The following is a 21,501-nucleotide window of genomic DNA, read 5'->3' as shown; positions in this document are numbered from 1 at the left end:
CTATGTTGATTCTCCCTAGCCATGAGCATGGGAGTTTGTTGGGTCACTCAAGTAGAGGATCATGTCGTCTGCGAATAAGGATAGTTTAATTTCTTCTTTCCCTATGTGGATCCCTTTGATGTCCTTTTCTTGTCTTATTGCTCTGGCTAAGGGTTCCAGCACTGTATTGAAGAGAAGTGGAGAGAGTGGGCATCCCTGTCTAGTTCCTGATTTTAAGGTGAATGGTTCCAATCTTTCACCATTTAGTATAATACTGGCGGTAGGTTTTTCATATATGGCTTTCACTATTTTGAGGAGTGTACCTCTTATTCCTATTTTTTCTAGTGCTTTCAACATGAATGGATGTTGTATTTTGTCAAATGCCTTCTCCGTGTCCAGAGAAATTACCATATGATTCTTATCTTTAGCTCTATTGATATGATGTATTACATTGATTGATTTGCGAATGTTAAACCAGCCTTGCATTTGTGGGATGAAGCCCACTTGATCATAGTGTATGATTTTTTTAATTTGTTTCTGGATTCTGTTGGCTAATATTTTATTGAGGAGTTTTGCATCTGTGTTCATTAGAGAGGTAGGTCTTTCCCTGGTTTGGGGATGAGAGTAATATTAGCTTCATAAAATGAGTTTGGTATTGCTCCTTCTGTTTCTATTTCTCGGAAGAGTTTCAATAGTATAGGTGTTATTTCATCTTTCAACATCTTGTAGAATTCCACAGTGAACCCATCTGGACCTGGGCTTTTCTGGTTGGCATTTCCCTGATTGCTTCCACAATTTCGTTGTAAGAAATTGGTCTGTTCAATTTGTTTACCTCATCGTTGTTCAGTGTGGGTAGCCTATATTTATTTAAGAAATCATCCATTTCTACTAGATTTTCTTGTTTCTTTGAATATAGGCCCTGGTAGTACCTATTCATTATGAACTGGATTTCTTGGGAATCAGTTGTGATTGTTCCCGTGGGGTCTCTAATCTTGTTTATTTGAGTCTCCCCTTTCCTTTTTTTGATTAATCTTGCCAAGGGTCTGTCAATTTTGTTGACTCTTTCAAAGAACCAGCTTTTTGATTTATCAATTTTGTGTACAGTAGATCTTATTTCAATCTCTGAAATTTCTGATTTTATTTTTGTTATTTCTGTCCTTCCAGCTGTTTTAGAATTAACTTTTTCTTGCTCCTCTAGGTGTTTCAGTTTTTTTAAGGTTATTTACATGCTCTTCTTCTGTCTTTTTAATATGCGCTCGTAGTGCAATAAATTTGCCTCTTAGAACTGCCTTTGCTGTGTCCCATAAGTTTCTTTGTGATGTTTCTTGATTGTCATTACATTCAAGGAAGTTTTTAATTTCATTTCTGATCTGATCTGTTACCCAGGGGTTATTCAGAAGTGTGTTGTTCAGTTTCCATGTGATTGAATGTTTTTTTACTTTGACTGCATTGTTCAGAATTAGTCTGACTCCACTGTGGTCTGATAGGATGCATGGGATTATATCAGACTTCTTGTATTTTGGAGTGTGTTCCATGTGCTGCTCAGAAAAATGTAAAAAGTTTCGCCGTTGGGTGGAAGACTCTGTGTATATCTGTTAAGCCCAGCTGGGCTATGGTGTCATTTAAGTCGATGGTGTCTTTGCTTAACTTTTGTTGAGTTGACCTGTCATTTGTTGAGAGTGGAGTATTGAGGTCACCGACAATGATTGTGTTTGAGTCTATCTTGTTCTGTAGTTCTAAAAGAGTTTGTTTGACGAATTTGGGTGCTCCCATGTTGGGGGAGTAGATGTTTATAACTGTAATATTATGGGCATGGATTGTACCCTTTACTAATATATAATGGCCGTCTCTATCTTTGTGTACTGATTTTACTGAGAAGTTAATTTTATCGGAGATTAAGATTGCTACTCCTGCTTTTTTGCATAGTGCATTGGAGTGGAAAATTCGTTTCCAGCCTTTCACTTGGAATTTGTTTCTGTCTTTGGCAGTGAGGTGGGTCTCTTGGAGGCAACATATGGATGGGTGGTGTTTCTTAATCCAGTCTGCTGCTCTGTCTTTTGATTGGATTATTCAGCCCGTTCACATTTAGGGAGATTATGGAGAAGTGGTCAGTGTCCATTGTTGTTATTTGTTTTTACTTCTAAGTTTCTTTCTCTTTTTTCCCCTTTTGTGTTTAGTGAATTATAGATGTTTGCTTCTTGATGGGGGTTCTTGATGTTCCACAATTTGTTCTCGATTAATTAGTATTCTTTGTAACGCTGGTTTAGTGTGCACATATTCATAAAGCCTCTCTTTGGAGTGAAATATTCTTGTTTCTCCCTCAAATGTAAATGCTAGTTTTGCTGGATATATCAGTCTGGGTTGGCAGTTGTTGGTCTTCAGGACATCAATGATTTTTTCTAAGCTTTTCTTGCATTTAGGGTTTGCATGGAGAGATCTGCTGTAATTCGAATTTTCTTCCTATTATAACATAGCTCCTTCTTTGTTTTTGTAGCATTTAAGATCAATTCCTTTGTATTCGGGTCTAATGTCTTTACTATGATATGTCTAGGTGAGTTCCTTCTAGGATCTTGCCTGTTTGGGGTCCTGAAACCTTCAATAATGTGAGTATATTCCCTTTTGAAGTTGGGGAAGTTCTCTGCTATGATTTTGGTGAATAAAGGTTGCATACCTTTGTCCTGAAATTCGGCCCCCTCCTCAATCCCTATTATACGAAGATTAGACTTCCTTGCTGCATCTGCCAGTTCCTGGAGCTCTCTCTGGTAGATTCTAACTGATTTTTCCAAGGTGGTGATTCTCTGTTCCAGCTCTTGTGTTTTATCTTCTGTTTCTGATGTTCTATTCTCCATCTCTGTCAGTCTGCTGCTTAATTCCTCCATTTTTGCTTCAAGTGTGGACACTGAGCTGCTCATGTCTGCTCTGAGGGTATTAATCTTTTCTTCCATTTCTCTTTTGAATCGAGAAGCTCTTTGGTGATTTCCTGCTTATGTTCCTGGAATTGTTTTTGGAATTCTGTTTTAATCTCTTTAGTCATGTTCACAATCATCTCCTTGAATAGGGTCATGTTTCGTGTCTCTTCAGGTGTCATTTCTTGGGATGGTGACATCTTCTCGCCCCTTCGCTCTTGTTACCTTTTGGGCTTTGCGTGGGACTTTGATTATTTATGTATGTCGTAATTCGTCTTTGAGCTCTCCTCGGCATCGAGAACTGTTGTTGTAGTTCGCTCTGTGGTCAGTAGGTAGCGGTCTTTACTTGGATTGGGACTGGTGGTTCTGGTAATACGTGAATACCTGTGGTTCTTGGCCAAATTGATTCCTCTGCTGACTAGGTCAGAGTTTGCAGTTTTTTGCAGGTGTTCAGCCTGTTCCCAGAGGCTGTGTGCTGCTGTACGACTAGCTCTCACCCCAATCAGTGGCCTCACAGTGGGCCGTGGGATGGATCTGTGAGCTTCAGTCTCAACGTGCTGGGCTGATGGTTGGTTTTCCTGTGGTGCTTCCAGGGGCGGGCCCTGGCCAAGGGTCTGGGGTTTGGGAGTTTCCAGGGGCTCTCAGCAGGATCAGCAGGTGTCCGCTGTGTTCCAGGGGCGAGGCCCAGCTGAGGACATGGGCTCCAAGAGAGGAGCTGCACCTTTCTGATTCTCAGAAGGTGAGCATGGTTGCTGGTAGGCCCTTCAGTTCCCTGCTGCTTTGTCAGAGAGTCTGTGACTGTGGGGGGCCCCTCAGTGCTGTCTTGCTCAGGATTCCCAGCTGGAGGATGCCTGGCTCAAGATTTGAAGGGGACAGATGCTGGCTCCTATTTTCCTGCACACCCCACCCGCTGTTGTAAGGCAGGGTCTCAGCGTCCCCCACTCTCCAGACCCAGTGGCCTGGGAAAGGAACCTGGTGGGAAGGTGGGAGCTGGGACACCTCCACCTCCCCTGGTGAGGTGCTGGGTCTTCGTGTCCGCCTGCCTGTCAGTCTCCAGTCAGAGGCCTGGGAGAGGAACCTGGTGGGCGGGTGAGGGCTGGGACACCTCCACCTCCCTTGGAGGGGTGCTGGGTCTTAATGCTGCCTGCCTGTCAGTTGCCAGTCAATGGCCTGGGGGAGGGGGCTGTTGAGGGAAGGGACAGGATTCTAAATTCCTTGCCCCCCTGCTCCTGCTGGTCTTTCTCGGGCGGGGTGTAGGAGTCTGAGTTAAGTTCTATTTCTTAGTACCAGCTCTGCTTTCCTGATGGGTTTGGGGACTCGCTGCGCTACTCACGCCTCTGCGTTTGTCTGTGGGTGCTGCAGGGTGTTGGAGAATCCTTCACTCCCCTCGGATCTCTGCTGCCACCTGTGGTCCGCGTCTGGGTTCCGCTGCTTGCTGTTCTGGTTCCGCGTCCGGATTCTGCTCCTTCTGCCACTCACTGGCCCTGTCCAATGCTGGTTTCTGCAGGCTGGGCTGCCCGGCCTGCCGCCCTCAGCTGCTGCCTTTTGCGGCTTGGAGCCTGCGGTGAGGGGTGGGGGAGGGGTCCTCGCGTTCCGAATTCTTTGAAAAAGTTGGATATGAGCTTTATCCAGATTTCTTTTCTGGTTTGAGTTCTTCTCCATTGCTTCTTGAGTTTGTTGTTGTGGATTTCTTAAGGTATTTGACTTGTGGGACTCCCTGGTTCTCTCTTTTTGTGAGAGAGAGCTAGGCAGTGTCCCTATTGTCTTGGCGCTATCTTCCGCTCCACTTCTCATGTTTTTGTCCCCATTTCCCTCCCCAACCCCCTCCCAATCATCTCGTTTTCCCTCCTTCCCTTTCCTATGTCAAATAAATAAATGTATATACAATATGTCAGATAACAAAGTCAGATATAATAACAATATGAGATTAACCAAAGGGCAACAGAAAAGAAGAGGAATAACATAGTACATTAAGAACAACTATCACACAAGATAAAGTTCTTGTTTCCATATCTTGGAGACCCTTTCATTTAGCCTCATCCTACATGACCCATGTATTTAAGCTTTACACTATTGTAATCCTCTGTTAGGGTAGTCCTGGATGTGTACTGATTATTACATGTGAGGGAAACCATTGAGCCTATGTTCCTTTGGGTCTGGCCTTCTTCACTTAATATGATTTTTCCAAGTCTTTCCATTTCCTTACAAAGTCATTCTTTCTGATGGCAGCCTACAATCTGGACAGATATTTTAATAATTGTTGTGGAAATTTGGCTCTTTTAAACAAAGATAAAATAGCAAATGAATCAGAACAAATAATTTATCATTTCAGGGAAAACAGATTTAATATGAATTACTCATACTGGGGAAGACTGGAGAGAAATAGTATGTAGAGGATCTTTACCTTTCCTAAAGAAGCAGAACATGAGCAACAGCCTAGAGACCAATTTTGAGAGCACTATAGAGAAACTGATGTGGTTAAGTCCGTGCATAACCTCTAAGGGAAAATTAAGTTGGATCGTAAGGCAAAGTCAATTTGCATGTGGAAAGAATTGGCCTACTGGAATTGGAAGTTACTCCTTTGAAGATAGGGTGAAAATGGTCTTGAAGGAAGGTGCTGTGATAGGTGTTCAAGCTAGTTTCTATGAGAAACAGTAAGATGACAACTGGGAGACTGCTAGACTTCAGTCATTTCAGTGACTCACAAGACACAAAATAGATGGGTGCTAGAGGGGAGACTAAGAAAGGAACTTGTTTAAAAATGAAAAAAATTGATGAACGAATAGGATTTTGAGACTGATACTTATTAGAAGAGTACATGGCTAAGATAATAAGATTTTGAGAAGGTGGATGATACCTGTGTAGAAATGGAGAGATCGGGAAAGCTTTCCATGCAGGAAAGAAAGTAGTTTGGGTAGCTAAGATATGGATATCAAGGGAAGATGACAGAGAGAAGGAGAGAAGAAGGCAGAGGGAGAGTTGTTTGGGGAAAGTTAAAATAATGATTCATAATTCTGTCATTTTAGCACAACTGACTCTCTGATTCACAATTCTGTCATTTTAACACAACTGACTCTCTTTCATTTCATCACCATTTTGCCTTATAGTCCTGGTTTATATGCTTACAAATGCCATTTTGCATTTTAAAAAAAACCCATGTTTTATAAACATGGGTTTTCAAGTAATTACAAGGCTGAGTACTTTACCTTTAAGCTCTTTCCCCAGAGCTTCCTAAAAGCAGGACCGTATTGGTTGTTGGTTATGCCTGTATGTCCAGAGCATAGGGAAATACTAACATATGTCCAGTGGAAATATTTCTGACTTTTACATTATTTTCATACTTTGCTTTATAAAAATTTCTGCCACTGATACATATATGATATTTTGGTTGTTTTGCGTCAGTAACATTGCTTACTTATGATAAATTTTCAAAGTTGAAAATTTCAAGGTTGGAATTGCTATTGGTAGTCATGGAATCTACTTGCAGAACATCTAGATGGTAGTATAAGGTGCTATTATAAGACATGCTTTGTAGTTGGTTGAAAAAAATCAGTCCCCAAGGTTAAATTAAGGTTTGTATATGCTGCTTTTTTGGGGGGGAGGGGTCAGTCCTGGGACTTGAACTCTGGACCTAGGCATTGTCCCAGAGCTCTTCAGCTCAAGGCTACTACCTATTCCTTGAGCCACAGCACCACTTCCTGTTGTCTGGTGATTAATTGGAGATAAGAGTATTAGGGACTTTTTAGTGCTCCGACTGGCTTTGAACTGTGATCCTCAGATCTCAGCCTCCTGAGTAGTTAGGATTACAGGCATGAGCCACTGCACCCTGCTTCTTATAAGCTATTTCCTTGTCCTCTTAGTAACTTGCAGGAAAATTCATATGTAAATTGTTTATGTGCTTTCCCATTATATGGAAGAATGAAGGTACCTTAATACCTCCTCTTAGTCTCTCTCATAGCTCTTGAAGAATGAAAGTAGCCACTGTAACTTTGTCCTGTATATCTTTGTTTCACATAAGACATAAAGCAAAGGGTAAGGAAGGGAGGTTACAAGTGCTTTTTTTAAATGTCATCTGCTGCCCTGGCATTTCTGATTTTATTTCCTCTGCTAGATGTGTATCAGATGGCCATCCCTTAACACTAGGAAGAAGGTTAGCATTTGGGGCTGGATGTATTGTTTTCCCTGATAAAACTCTAATTCCTTTAAGGTATAAGAGGGAGGAAACATGGAGGGATGTTGGACAGGCAAATGGTGTCTGCCATAATCTTCTGGTGGCAGCCCAGCCACGCTCCTTGGTGTGAGGCAGACATTGATATTTATATTACACATACCTATGAAGAACAAAAGATCTGAATCTGGGAGGAGTCTACAAAGAGCTCTGACTTTGAGAAGTCTGTCTTTCTCCTGTGGATTTTAGTTGAAAAGTAAAAAGAGCATATGTTATTTTGTGTTTTAAAAGCCAGAAAATATAGCATTGAACCTTAGAATATTACAAAAGTGTACAGTCATAGTAAGAGTTAATGGTAAATGACTTCATTGCTGGCAGATTTTAGTCACTAAAATTAAGGATTAAGAAACACTCAGGGCAGATCACTTTGGTTAAGGAAATACCTAATAACCATTGTCTAGCCCTTAGGAACTGGCTTTATAAAGCCCCGTTGCATAGACTTAACCGAGCTACAATTCCAGGATGTAGTATTTTTTTAATTGAGTACTTAAAATTTTGTTTATTTTTCCTGACACAAGTCTTTCAGTCACTCACACATATTAGATCTAATCTAATAGCTCAGCTCTCATGGCACATTAGAATTATTGAGAGAGCTTTAGAAAAAAATTGATGTCAGAGCGTCTATGCAGACATTCTCTTTTGGTTTGGCTTGGTCTTATAAGTGAGAAATACTAAGGGAATATATTGAGGCAGGGGTAGTGGGGCTAGAGGAGAGGGTATAGTTTTGAAAAATATTTAGGAACTGGTTGAACTGTCCGCACACATAGAAAATGTTCTTATCTTACTGTCTGGTATGGTCCAAAAATCTCATGTAGGTAGTGTGACTAAGGAACTACAGATTTGGAATTTTTTGAGATAGGATCTTATTATTATCTTTGTACTTCAGGCAGGTCTTAAATTCACAATCCTTCTGCCTCCGCCTTAAAAATCTTGGGATTACAGGTATGCACCACTACACCTGGCCGTGTGCATAATTTTGATGAGATGAGGCCGCATTCAAGCTCCTGTGTTATATTTGCTTAGGATAAATACAGTGTAGAGATGTCTCTGAAAATGGTATTTTTTTTACTAATCTCTCTCACTTTCTTTAATACCAGGTATCAAATTGTAGTAGAAATAATTCAAGCAACTACAATTAGCAGCTTTCCCCAACTGAAGAGACACAAGGGTAAGTATCAGTTTGTTCTGTTATACATTTGAAAGGTCTTGGGTCTGTCCAGTCTTCTTTCTCCTATCAGATCTTTGGCAAATAATGAACCTTCTTCTGATTTCTATTTCAAGATTAAAATGGTATGAGCTGAACTTGAGCACCTCACGCCTGGTAATCCTAGCTACTCAGGAGACTGAGAACTAAGGATTGCATTTTGAAGCCAGCCAGCGCAGGAAAAGTTCATGAGACTCTCTTATCTCCATTTAACCCAAGCTTCAGCTCAGTGATAGCATGCTAGCCTTGAGGGAAAAAGTTGAGGTAGGGCATTGAGACTCTTGAGTTCAAGCCCCAGGAACTGCACAATTAGTGTGTATGCATGCACAGACACCCCCCCCACACACACAATTAAAAAAATGATATTTTATTCTAACAAAAATCTCAGTTTATATTTTTTAATTTTTTTTGTGGGTCCTGGGGCTTGAACTCAGCCTGGGTGCTATCCCTGAGCTCTTCAGCCCCACTTTCTGTTTTCTAGAGGTTAATTGGAGCTAAGAGTCTCAGGTCCTTTTGTGCCTGGGCTGGCTTTGAACCTTGATCATCAGATATCAGCCTCCTGAGTAGCTAGGTTTACAGGCATGAGCTGACTTGTATTTTTAAATTTTCTTACAGACATTTTTATGTGTAAGTCATTGATTTTAAAAGGTTGGAGTTCTTGGCTGTGAAGTATTTCTCATCTGATTTTAAATGAAACAGCTGCAGAATTTTCCTCATACTGAAATTGTAACTTGATATTTATTAATTTTAAAATCTTAAAGTGTTATATTGATAATTAAGCAACTCCAGTAAGGCGTTGTTTGATATTCATTTTATCTTTCCCATGAAATATTGTTAATAGCTTTTTCTTTCTTTCCTACTCTTGAGTTGTGGATTTACTTTTTCCTTGTTTGTTTCTTTTCAAATGAAGTGAGACTTTTACTGAGGCAGGATTCTGAGGAATGTATAGGTGTGATGATGGCTTTTTAGTTGGACTTGGAGAACATACAGAGCAAATCTTCTTTTGCTGTTTAACCCTGTACATGATACTTTCACAAAAATCTACACATCCATTCATATCCTTATTAGGGAGCAGAGTGCTAAATTAAGAGTAGGTGATCCAAAAACTTCTAAGATCTATTCTCTTCCCCAAGTTTCTAGTTAGCACAAAAGATGAAAGAAATTTTTCAGGATTTGTCACCCTGAGGCACTAAATAAGGTAGAAACTATTAAAAAGGAAGTGACCAGATGCCATTCACTGAACAGATGGATACAGAAAATGTCACATACACACACACGAATTTTATTTCTCTGCCAGGAAAAATTATATTATTCCATTGTAGGGAAATGGATAGACTTTGAGAAAATGTTAAGTAAGTCAGATTCAGAGAGACAAAGGACACATGTTTTGTCTTGTGGAACTTAAGGGTCATAAGCACATATGCTCATATATATTAACTAAGGTATGGTATACATTGAAGAGTTCAGTGTATAACTCTTTTGAACAACTAACTATACCTTAAGAAATGAATACCAAAAGATAGAGTTTGTGGTGTTGGGAAGGGTGTCAAGGAGAAGAAGGTGGACCAATGGAGAAAGAAAAGGTGGGTGAATGCAGTCATAATATTCAATGCATATATAAGAAAATGGAACTAGGAAATTTGAGATGGTGGTTGGGTTGGAGAGACAGAGAAGAATTATGAAAAGCATCCCTTTGATCAGAACATAGGTCAGGATATAATATACTCATAAACTTACGTCTTGAAATGAAACCTCTCTATACAACTACTTACTGATAATAAAAATATAATTTAAAAGAATTGTAAAAAGGAACTAAAGGTACAGGCTATGAATTAACATTCATTCTTCTTTTTTGCCTAGGACTGAAACTTTCATTCAATACCTGTTTATTAGTTGATAATGATATAGAAGTAAACAAAACTGTTACTTTGGATGATGATATGTGCCTCAGAGAGAAATAAAATGTGTATTTGGGAGATGAATGTGGTTGTAGGAATGCCAGTTCAGTTAGAGCCCAGACTGATTTTGCATTCAAATGGTATGATAGGAAAGATTTTAGATATGACTCAGAATCCAAAGATGACTCTTGCCCAGCATTGAGCTTGGTCTTGAGCAGACTGGGGAAGGAAGGGCAAGTATAAACCCCTGAGCTTTAACTTGCAGGCTGTGTGAGAAAGCTCAAGTGGTTCAGAGAGGTCCCAGGACACCCAGCCTGACTGTATTGTAGGGACTTGGCTTTCTACTCTTAATGAGAAAGGAAGGCTTTGTAGATGTTTGAGCTAAGACATCTGACCTGATAGAATCCTATAGGATGGCAAGTGGTGTTTCTCTCTTTATTCTCATTTTTACTGCAAGACATATGCTTCAATTCCAGCAATTTGATAGATACTTTAAGGAGAATACTGGATTTCCTCCTGCCACCATTGTTTTCCCTTAGTAGTATATGTCTTAGTAAAAGACAGGCTGTGTAGGCGCACCAACAAAGCTAAGTAAAGTCTGTCTTCTCATTAGCAAGTGTGTGGCCCATTGGCTACTCCTGTGATGGTTTCTGCTTATTTTTTAAGTATGCTTTCCACTGAAGTGGAGTGACACTTTAGATTATGAAATGTGATGTGGTGGTTCCATTTGTTCTTTCAAAAAGAAAAGAAAAAGGGGGAGCCAGACTCAAGTTGAAAAGCAAGGTAAATAGTTTTGAATTTCTGGTCCGTTTTGAGGTGGTTTTCAGGTAAGTAGCTGAAGTTTCCAGCTTCATCTTACCTACTAAAGCACCCTTAACTCATTTTAAACCTTAACTAATTTTTAAGTAAATAGATAAGCTCTTTCTGGAACCCTCCCATCAAGAGGATTTGGTGAAATGTCTATTTCAGTGTGTAAGAACAGTTACATATTGTGTAACTATGCATGTTGGTTGAGAAATGGAGGCCATAAAGCATGTTTTAGTAGTGAAGAAGTCCCCCTTCCCTACCTTGGTGATCTGCACCATGAGAGGACCTGTGGATCCTGGGGAGAGAATGAGGACCTCTGAGGAAGAGTCAGGGAAAGGGAAGTTATACAGCCTTGCCCTCTCCATAGTCACAGAGTTGCCTCTTCATCTTACTTCTCACTAGAAGTGGGATATGGCCAGATTTGCTCCTCACTTGACAGTGTCTGCAGACATTTTTGGTTGTCATCTCTGGGAGCAGGGATGCTACTGGCATCTAGTGGTAGAGCCAGGGATGCTACTTATTATACACAGCACAGCCCCCTACAACTCCTCAAGCCATCTGCTGAAAATGCTGTTGTTGGTAAATGCCTTGGAATGTGGTATCATGCCACCAGAGAAAAGTCTGCTGTCCATGATTTTTATACCTCAGATCCACAGTGGCGGATACTCTTGTGCTCTTTCTGGAGTCACCAGTCTGCACTGTAAGCTACATCACACTCTGGTACCTCATGAAAGAAAGCACCTAACAGTTGATCTCAGGTGTTTTATTCAAGGCTCCTCACTGCCTTAAGGAAGAATTTACATTGGGAAGGAAATTTATAGGAAAATCCATTCTATGACGTGTCCTTAGAAATTTATTGTAATGTCATTATAGCCAGAAAGGTTCACCTGAATGTCTTAATTGAATGTTTTCAGCATACTCTTTTGTTGCAATCTCAGCAGAATCTAGACTAAGAGAAAGAATATTGTATCATTTGGACATTCATCCTGGCACATCTTAATGGAGCCACTGTAGTCCTGTGTTTTGCTGGCCACTGCTGGTTGTCTTGGCTTTTGCTTTAAACTCGATTAAGTGTTGTGTGATTAACCCACTTTTAACAATGGCAGCGTTTACTACTTAAGACTGCAGAAAAATAACAATGAGTCTTGCTTGAGTTTGGTCACAGCATGCTGTTGCACACTCACTTGCTTATACTTTTCTTGACATAAATATTTCTTCAGTGAATGGGATTTAAGGCCAAAAGAAATGTATTCATCTGCATTGATGGATTTACAGGGATTTTTGCATGCCAGAAGCATAGATGCAAGAGTTAGTTCTGTGTTCCTCATTTAATTCTGAACATGGCTTTCATTTTCCAAGGCAAAAATAAACAGAATTGTCTGTAACAAGCAGCTATTGCATTTGTTAGCATCAAGCTTTGTGATATTGTATTGCCCTTTAACACACAGAACTGCATTCGCGTGAGAAGGCTACATTCAAGCAAAGTAGAAAAATGGTCTCAGACTTGCAGCTGTGTTTTAGGGGAAGCTTTATTCTCTCATTCTTCTCTTTGGAACTTGCTTTTTGTTTTTGTTCTATAGAAAAGCTTTTAAGCTTTCTTCAGAGGAAAATGAATGTGGTAGTTGGTAATGAATGTCAGTTTCCTCCTGTGTCTCTTTCTTATCATTAGCATGTTTTAACTCCAAACTAACATTAAGTTCACTTCTAAAACTCATTTTTTTGGTTCTGAAGTTTAGTGTATTTTAATGTTACACTAGAATTTCAGAGTTTAGGGCTGGGAATGTGGCTTAGTAGTACAGTGCTTGCCTAGCATGCATGAAGCCCTAGGTTTAATTCCTCAGTACCACATAAACAGAAAAGGCAAGAAGTGGCACTGTGGCCTAGAGTGCTCACCTTGAGTAAAATGAAGCTCTGGGACAATGCCCAGGCCCTCAGTCCAAGTCCCAGAACTGGCCAAAAAATTTTTGTTTTAGAGTTTAAAGATACACATTTTGAAAGTGAACATTTTTCTGAAAAATTGGCCATTCTAAGCATGCGTTTCTTACATACAAAATAGCTTTCTTTGCAATGAACTCATTTGGGGGCAAACTAGTTACCTTTATCCTTTCACAAAGGGACTCCAACATAATATTTTTTTCTTGTTGAGATAAATATTTAGTGAGTTCTTGGCCAGTCAAGCATAGGGTAAGTTCAGAAACCATTAACGAAGTTAGATAAAAAAAAACCATTTCAGTGAATATTGGAAAACATCCCATTATATTTGGCATACCACATTGAACAGTATTTTGTATTAACCTGTGATCCCTGTGTGATAAATGCTTTTCTGACAGGTAAACATTTTATGATGCTGTGTGCAAGTTTTTAACTTGACCTTTGAGACTCAAAGACCACTTGTTTTAATCTCAAGAATTTTTTAGATTCTAGCAAGAAATAAAATCAAAGACAGAATGAACAATTAAAAGTCTAATGTGAAGCTGGATGCCTGTGGCTCATGCCTGTAATCCTAGCTACTGGAGTCTGAGATCTAAGGATCTTAGTTCAAAGCCAGCCTAGGCAGATAAATTGGAAAGACTCTTATTTCTACTTAACAACAACAGAAACAACAACAAAGCTGGAAATGAGAGTATAGCTCAAGTGATAGAGTTCCAGCTGTGAGAGAAGAGGCTGAATCAGAGCTTAACATATTAGGTTCAAGTCCCAATACCAGCATGTGCGCGCGCACACACACAATGTGGGTTATTAAGGAAATGTGTGGTTTCCATTAAACTGATATAAGATTCTAACTTAGGTTTTCATTAAGAAAAACCTTCATCAGAATGAGCAAGGCTTGACAAGACTTAAAAATCAAGAAGATGTTAACCAGGCGCCTGTGGCTCACACCTGAAATCCTAGCTTCTCAGTAGTCACTAAGGAGTTGGAGAAAGTAATGGAAGAAAAACAGACACTATTAGGTGTACTCACTAGTGGGTGTGGGTTGGCTAACAAGGAGAATGAAAGAGGATGCAATTCAAATACCTTAGATTGCTTGCATTTATGAAAATAGGACAATGAAATGTGTTGAAATTGTTTTAGGAAGAAAGGGAAAGTGACAAGAAACAGATTGAACAACTTGTAAACATACAGAAATGATACATGAAATCCTCGTGTATATTAATAAAATATAAAAATAAAATACTACATTCAGATCATGAAAATGAAAGAAAATTCAGTGGCAAGTATGAACGAACTATTTAAGAAAAGCATAGTAGCCAAGTGCTAGTGGCTCATGCCTGTAATCCTACCTACTCAGGAGCCTGAGATCTGAGGATCGTGGTTCAAAGCCAGCCTGGACAGAAAAGTCCTTGTGAGACTCTTATTTCCAATCAACCACTCAAAAACTGGAAGTGGCACTGTGGCTCAAAATGGTAGACTACTAGCCTTGAACAAAGAGCTCAGTGACAGCACCCAGGCTCGGAGTTCAAGCCTCACAACCAATTAAAAAAACATAAAAGCATAGTAAAACAACTACTAACAAGTTGGAGTGGGATTCTGATCTTTGTGAGCTATGTCATCTACAGATATTTATGAACATTAGAAGTCAATATTTAGGGGTATTTCTTCATCTAGTATGTACCCGATGATGGTGGTGAGTGTTCATTCCTGGCATCTGTTCTGGTGGGCTAGTGCCATAGTAGATTTACCTGTAAATAATCAAAGCTTGAGCTCAGGTCTCTTGACTCTCCTAGGAGTATGAAAATCTCAAGAAAATGTTCACATGGTCATGTGTTTGGAAAATTTTCTCCAAATAAAATACTTTGTGCTTGACAGAAAATGAGTGCTCAATAAATACGTGGTTATAAAACATTTTCCTACCTGGGGCCGGGACTGTGGCCTAGGGGTAGAGTGCTTGCCTAGCATGCATGAAGACCCAGGTTTGATTCCTCAATACCATATACATAGAAAAAACTGGAAGTGGTGCTGTGGCTCAAGTGGTAGAGCTCTGGCCTTGAGAAAAGTTAAGGACAGTGCTCAGACCCTAAGTTCAAGCCCCATGACTGGAAAAAAATTTCATATCTGCACATCCATACAAAGACATCAAATAGACAAAGGGTGAGAAAATACAGCAGTGATACTAGAACTATGTTGAAAGTAACCTATACAACTTATGGGTGGGGACAGGAAGGAAGAACTGGGAGTGAAGAAAGGTGTGACATTGTCCAAAAAGAAATGTACTCTTGGGGGCCAGGAGTTTGGCCTACTGGTAGAGTGCTTGCCTAGCATGCACAAAGACCCAGGTTCGATTCCTTGGTACCACATACATAGAAAAAAAAAGCCGGAAGTGGTGCTGAGGCTCAGGTGGTAGAGCTCTAGCCTTGAGAAAAATCCAAGGACAGTACTCAGGCCCTGAGCTTAAGCCCAGGACTGGCAAAAAAAAAAATGTACTCTTGGCTGGGCGTTTGGCCTAGTGGTTAAAGTGCTTGCCTGGCATATGCACAAAGACACAGGTTCAATTCCTCGGTATCACATGCATGGAAAAAAGCTGGAAGTAGTGCTGAGGCTCAAGTGGTAGAGCTCTGGCCTTGAGAAAGTCCAAGGACAGTGCTCAGGCCCTGAGCTCAAGCCCACGACTGGCAAAAACAAACAAACAAACAAACAAAAAGAAATGTACTCTTTAACTAATGTAACCCCTCTGTATATCGCCTTTATAATAATACAAATTTTTAAAGAAAAATGTGTATGTACGTGAAAGTCATGTGAATAGGTTTTTCCCCCACTAAATGCATAATGAATTTATGTGTATTCATGCTGTAAAATCCTATGTAGTGTTCAGAATAGGCCAACTATACCTGTATTTGCTAGTTGGATGAATCTGAATGTTGGTGTGGAGAGCTTTTTTTTTCTATACCCTGGAGTTCCTTTTTTTTAATTAAAGAATTTATTAGCATTGATTTTTACATCATATTTCAAATGACAAGTTTAACAAACAAGTGTTCAAGAAGGGAATCTCTATATACAATCACTGGGACTTTGTTTTTTGTTTTTTGTGTTTTTTTTTTTTGCCAGTCCTGGGCTTGAGCTCAGGGGCCTGATCACTGTCCTTGGGTTTTCTCAAGGCTAGAGCTCTACCACTTGAGCCTCAAAACCATTTCCAGCTTTTTTCTATGTATATGGTACCGAGGAATCGAACCCGGGTCTTTGTGCATGCTAGGCAAGCACTCTACCAGTAGGCCAAACTCCCGATCTGCGGGACTTAGTTTTTAGAACTTAATCCAAATTAGGCTAAGGGTGTATATCATAGAAACATATTAACTTATGAAATAAAACATGTTTATAGAGTCATAGGTTTTTATGTCTATATAGTTATGTTTATGTTTCCATTACCATGTCCATAGCATTGGGTATGCAAATATTGAGTCCTCGCTGGATTTAATAGCCACATATTAAGAATACCATGCGCCTTTTGTTCCTCTGGTCTTGACTTGTCTCACTCAACATGATTCGCTCTAGATTCATCCACTTCCCTGCGAATGCCATTATTTTATCTTGTCTGTTGGCTATATAGAATTCCATTGTATATATACCACATTTTCTGTATCCATTCATCTACAATAGGGCATCTGGATTATTTCCATTACCTGGCTATTGTGAGTAGTGCAGAGATGAACATAGCTGAGCAGGTGTCCTTATCATATCTTGGGTTATGATGTTCAGAGTAGATGCCCAGAAGTGGTATGGCAGGATCATAGGGAAGGTCTATTTTCAGTTCTTTAAGAAACCTCCACACTGCTTTCCAGAGTGGCTGAACTCGTTTACATTCCCACCAGCAGTGTAGTAGGGTTCCTTTTTCTCCACAACCCCGCCAGCAACTGTCATTGTCTGAGTTCAAAATCTTGGCCATTCTTGTTGGGGTAAGGTGGTATCTTAGGGTTGTTTTTATTTGAATTTCCTTTATGACCATAGATGATGAACATTTTCTCATATGCTTTTCTGCCATTTTAATCTCTTCTTCTGATAAGTCTGTCTTTAGTTCCCTTGCCCATTTAGTGAATGGTTTGTTGGGTTTGGGTGGATTAGTTTCTTGAGTTCCCTGTAGATACTAGATATTAAGCATTTGTCAGATGTGTTATTGGTGAATATCTTTTCCTGGTTGGTTGGCTGTCTCTCTACTTTTGTGACTATGTTTTTATCTGTACAGAAACTTTTTATTTTTAGGTAATCCCATTTATGGAGTCTCTCTCCAATCTGTTGTGACCCTGGGATTCTGTTCAGGAATCTTTTGCCTGTGAGAGCTAAGTCTTAAAAGGAATGTATACCTATATTATTTATATTTATATGATTATTATGAGTTTTAATAAAAATATTTTATATTTCAATAAACCTTATCAGTGATATACTTAGAAATTATACTTAGAAGTTATTGATATTATTTTTGAAGCTATACATGTATTTATTATGAATTCTATAATTTGTTCAGAATCTAGTCATTCAAAATATACTACATCAGATACTAATCTAGTTGAGAGCTACTGTGTTCCCTCTTTTATACTTTGTCCTCTGACTGGGTACTTACATACTCCTATTCAAGGTAAGGAATCTGCTGCAATGAAAGCTGATCTCCTGAGGGCCAGGAATATGAAAAGATACATCAACCAGCTGACTGTGGCCAAGAAGCAGTGTGAGAAGAGAATAAGACTCCTGGGAGGTCCCTCCTATGACCAGCAGGATGATGGGGCCTTTGACGATGGGAAAGGGCCTCAAAGCCAGAAGGTACAGCTTTGTAATTTCTTTTGACTATAGCAATTCTACAGAAATACAATTTAAGCACATATTTAAGTCATTTAATCTGTTTATATTTAACTTAAAATACATAATTTATATCTACGGAATTACATATTTAGTTTTATAAGTCAAAGAGCTATGTTACTCTGTGTCCTTGACATCTGTGAATTGTAATAGGTAAGATAGGTGGGAGATGTGTGGGTGCGCGCACACGTATGTGGGTGTGTGTGTGTCTATCTATGTGTCTGTGTCTGTATGTCTAAACACTCGAATGTTTTTCCAACTCCCATTTGTCCTCCTCTGGTCAGAGATGACCATGTTTATATTTGAAAGTCCCCAATGAAATTACATTATCATTTGGGTAGAAATAATTATTCATGAAATAGAAGACATCTTAAAGTTATTTTTCTTACTTGATATCCTAATTATGTCCATAATAAAGTAGTGACTTTAAATAACCAGTGTAAAACTACATAAAGAGGATGAAGCTGAACTACATAAAATCCTGGAAATAGGTTGCTTCACAAATCTGAGACTTTTCTCACTCAGGTAACGATGGTGATTTTGGTACAACAAACCTTTGGACTGAAATCACAAGAGCCTGGGAATGGTCTAGGGGGGTCTACTCCTACTTTGGTACTTCTCCTAACTCTAAAGGGCCAAGTTTGTTTTCCAACACCCAGAACATGCTAAGATTAAAAGAAACAATCACAGTATTTCTAACAAACTTGCCTGTGCCACCCAGGACTTCAATGCAAATGCCAAAATCCACTTCTGTGAGGAGTCAGTTGACCATAAAGAAGCCAATATCAGTATAATTTTACCCTGGATATAAAACTCTAATATTTACCTATTCTGAATTTTAGTCTCACAGTGTTTTCCTGTTTCTCTCTTGGTTTGAGTTCAGGTTTGAATTCTGTGACTTTACCCTGCCTTTGTGCTCCACTGATGGATGAGCTTTTGTCTTTCTACTTATTCCTGGTTCAGTCTCCAAGAAAGCCTCTTCAGGAACACTGGACTGTAGCCCAGGATTCTTTACCTAAGTGAAGAAAGAGTTTCTGGGGTTTTTTTTGTTGGACATATTTATGGCTCATATTTCCTAGTCCAAGTTCAGTTGAACTTCTTAGAACATGGCAGATCTAGGCTTCAAAATGCTTCATTGACTAGGTTTCTATAAAGACAGATACTGCAATTTCAAAGTAAACAACTAGATACTAGTAGTCTGAATATTTCTGGAAACTAATTATTGGTGATCTGTAGCAATGGATAGCTATTTCCTTGAAGGAGCTTGCAAGAGAATGCCTTTTCCTTTCATTACATAAAATGGATCATTATCAGTAATAGAAAAGTTGAATGTACATTGATCACATGCATGTGATTTTAGAAATACTGCCATAATATTTAATTTTAAGAATATCAAAATGTAAATTTTATTTAATTGGAGTCCCCTTTATTAGCTACCATTTATTACTAATTCAGAAAAGCAGTTAGATCTTAAGTTCCTTCTAAATTAATTTGAGGTGTTTCTTCTAGTTGAGTCATAAATCATTACGAGAGTCATCTGTTTTCTTTTTATTGTGATTAATAGAAGGGTTACATTATATTCACCAGATAAAAGGTGCATAACTTCACAAACATTGATACTCTTTCTCATGACATGGTCCCCATTTCCCTCCCACCCTGCCCCCGCTTATCTTGATTTCCCCCCTACCCTATCCAATTTCAAATAACCAAATAAGCACATATAAAATATATCAGATAACAAGGTGAAATATTGTAACAATATGAGATAACCAAGGGATGGCAAAAGAGATGAAAGATAATATAGTACATTAAGAACAACAACAAAAAAGCCACCTTTCTGAAGACATAGCAGAAACAATCTTGAACATGGACTATTGCACTCTAAGAAAACAGATGACTTTAAGTTTCTACTATGTCTTCAGAAAGGTGGCTTTTTTGCTACAAACATTAAATAATAAACAAAAGTATATTAGAATTGATTTTGTATATTCATACAATGGAGTATTAGGGACAATTAAAATGCTTGTGAAAGACTTCGTGTTTGTTTGTTTGTTTTTTTGCCCATACTAGAGCTTGAACTCTGGGCCTAGGTGCTATTTGCAGGTTCCTTTAGCACTCTACCACTTGACCCACAGTGACACTTCTGGCTTTTTCTGTCAGCAATTGGACATAAGAGTTTCATGAACTTTCCTGTTCAGGCTGGCTTTGAACCGAGATCCTCAGATCTTAGCCTCCTGAGTAGCTAGGATTATAGGCATGAGCCACACTACACCTGGCTTAAAAACTTTTTAATGACTATGGCATTATAAAAAGTAAGGAAGATGTAGAACTATTTCTCTTCAATTAAAAAATATTGATAAGTACTTCTTTTCCTATACCATGTCCATGCTATAGGGAAAAGATTTTTTTTAATTTTTTAAATTATTTTTTATTTCAATGTATAGACGGGTTTCAATTATGTTCACCAGATAGAGGGTGCATTACTTCTCACACATTGATATCCCTTCTTATGTTTTTGTCCCCATTACCCTCCCCTCACCCCCTCCCTTCATTTTTCCCCTCCTATTTCAAATAAACAAGTAAACATCTATATAATATACTAGGTAACAAAGTAAGATACTGTAACAATATAAGATTAACCAAAGGGCAACAAAAGAGAAAAGAGAAAAACATAATACATAAAGAATAACAGTCACTTATAATTAAGCTCTTATTTCCATGACTTGGAGGTCCATTAATTTGGCCTCATCTTATAAAGCCTTATATATCTAGGGTTTGAACTATTGTAATCCTCTGCTCAGAGAGTTATAGATGTGTACTAATTATTACAGATGAGGGAAACCATTGAGCCTATGCGGGAAAAGATTTTTATCTGTCATTACCAATTATTGCATTTAATATCACATAGATGGCAAATTTGTTAACTGAGTGGCTGATTAATATAAAATTGGTATATTTTGAATATGTGCATTTTAATATTCAGTAAGCTTTATTCCATTTAAGATTTAAGAAGGTGATAAAAGAAATCTTTCAATTTACTAGGATACTCTATTACATTGGCTAAGACTGTAAACTTGTGTTTTTCCCTGAATGGAGAAGTTAATTAATTGTAAGTAAAAGCAAAATGCTATTTAAATTTTGATTTAAAAACAAAAAATGTGCTCTTTAATTTCCCTTATAGATTGTTCAATTTGAAGATATTTTGGCAAGTCCTTTCTACAGAGAGCACTTTCGAATATACATAGAAAGAATGGACAAGAGAGCTCTGATTGGTTTTTGGGAGTCTGTGGAACATTTAAAGAGTGCTAACAAGGTAAGGTAAATAGGCTTAAAGGGCTATTAACCATTAGCTTAATATTAAGCCTAGGTGATGAAAAACTGCATGTAAAATCGGCATGAGGTAAGCATACATTAAAAGCATACATTTTAAATATTCATTCAATGTCCTATAAGCATATTAAGAAATGCTTGACATCTCTGGCCATAAAAGAAATGTAAATCAAAATAACTTTGAGATTTCACCTCACTCCAGTTAGAATGGCCATTATCAAGAAATCCAATAACAACAAATACTGGAGGGGATGTGGCCAGAAGGGATCACTGCTACACTATTGGTGGGAGTGTAAACTCTTTCAACCACTATGGAAAGCAGTATGGCAGTTCCTCAAAAGACTAAACATAGAGCTCCCCTATGAC

The 21,501-nt window shown here is 38.7% G+C and overlaps 1 protein-coding gene across 4 annotated transcripts in view; it reads left to right on the top strand.

Annotated features, from left to right (window-relative positions):
• Positions 1-21,501, top strand: part of LOC150039637 (sorting nexin-25-like) — a 108,751-nt gene that overhangs the window by 59,218 nt on the left and 28,032 nt on the right. For all 4 annotated transcript variants that reach the window (XM_090327698.1, XM_090327700.1, XM_090327697.1 and 1 more), the window contains 3 exons: positions 8,211-8,281; positions 17,588-17,769; positions 20,987-21,118. In XM_090327698.1, coding sequence (XP_090183824.1) covers positions 8,211-8,281; positions 17,588-17,769; positions 20,987-21,118 — 385 coding nt within the window. The remainder of the gene's footprint in view (positions 1-8,210; positions 8,282-17,587; positions 17,770-20,986; positions 21,119-21,501) is intronic.

This window comes from Megascapheus bottae, unplaced genomic scaffold, assembly GCF_031878675.1.
Source record: "Megascapheus bottae isolate mThoBot1 unplaced genomic scaffold, mThoBot2.hap1 HAP1_SCAFFOLD_154, whole genome shotgun sequence".
NCBI lineage: Eukaryota > Metazoa > Chordata > Mammalia > Rodentia > Geomyidae > Megascapheus > Megascapheus bottae.
Note: the sequence above shows the minus strand (reverse complement) of the source record. Positions and strands in the feature narration are given on the sequence as shown.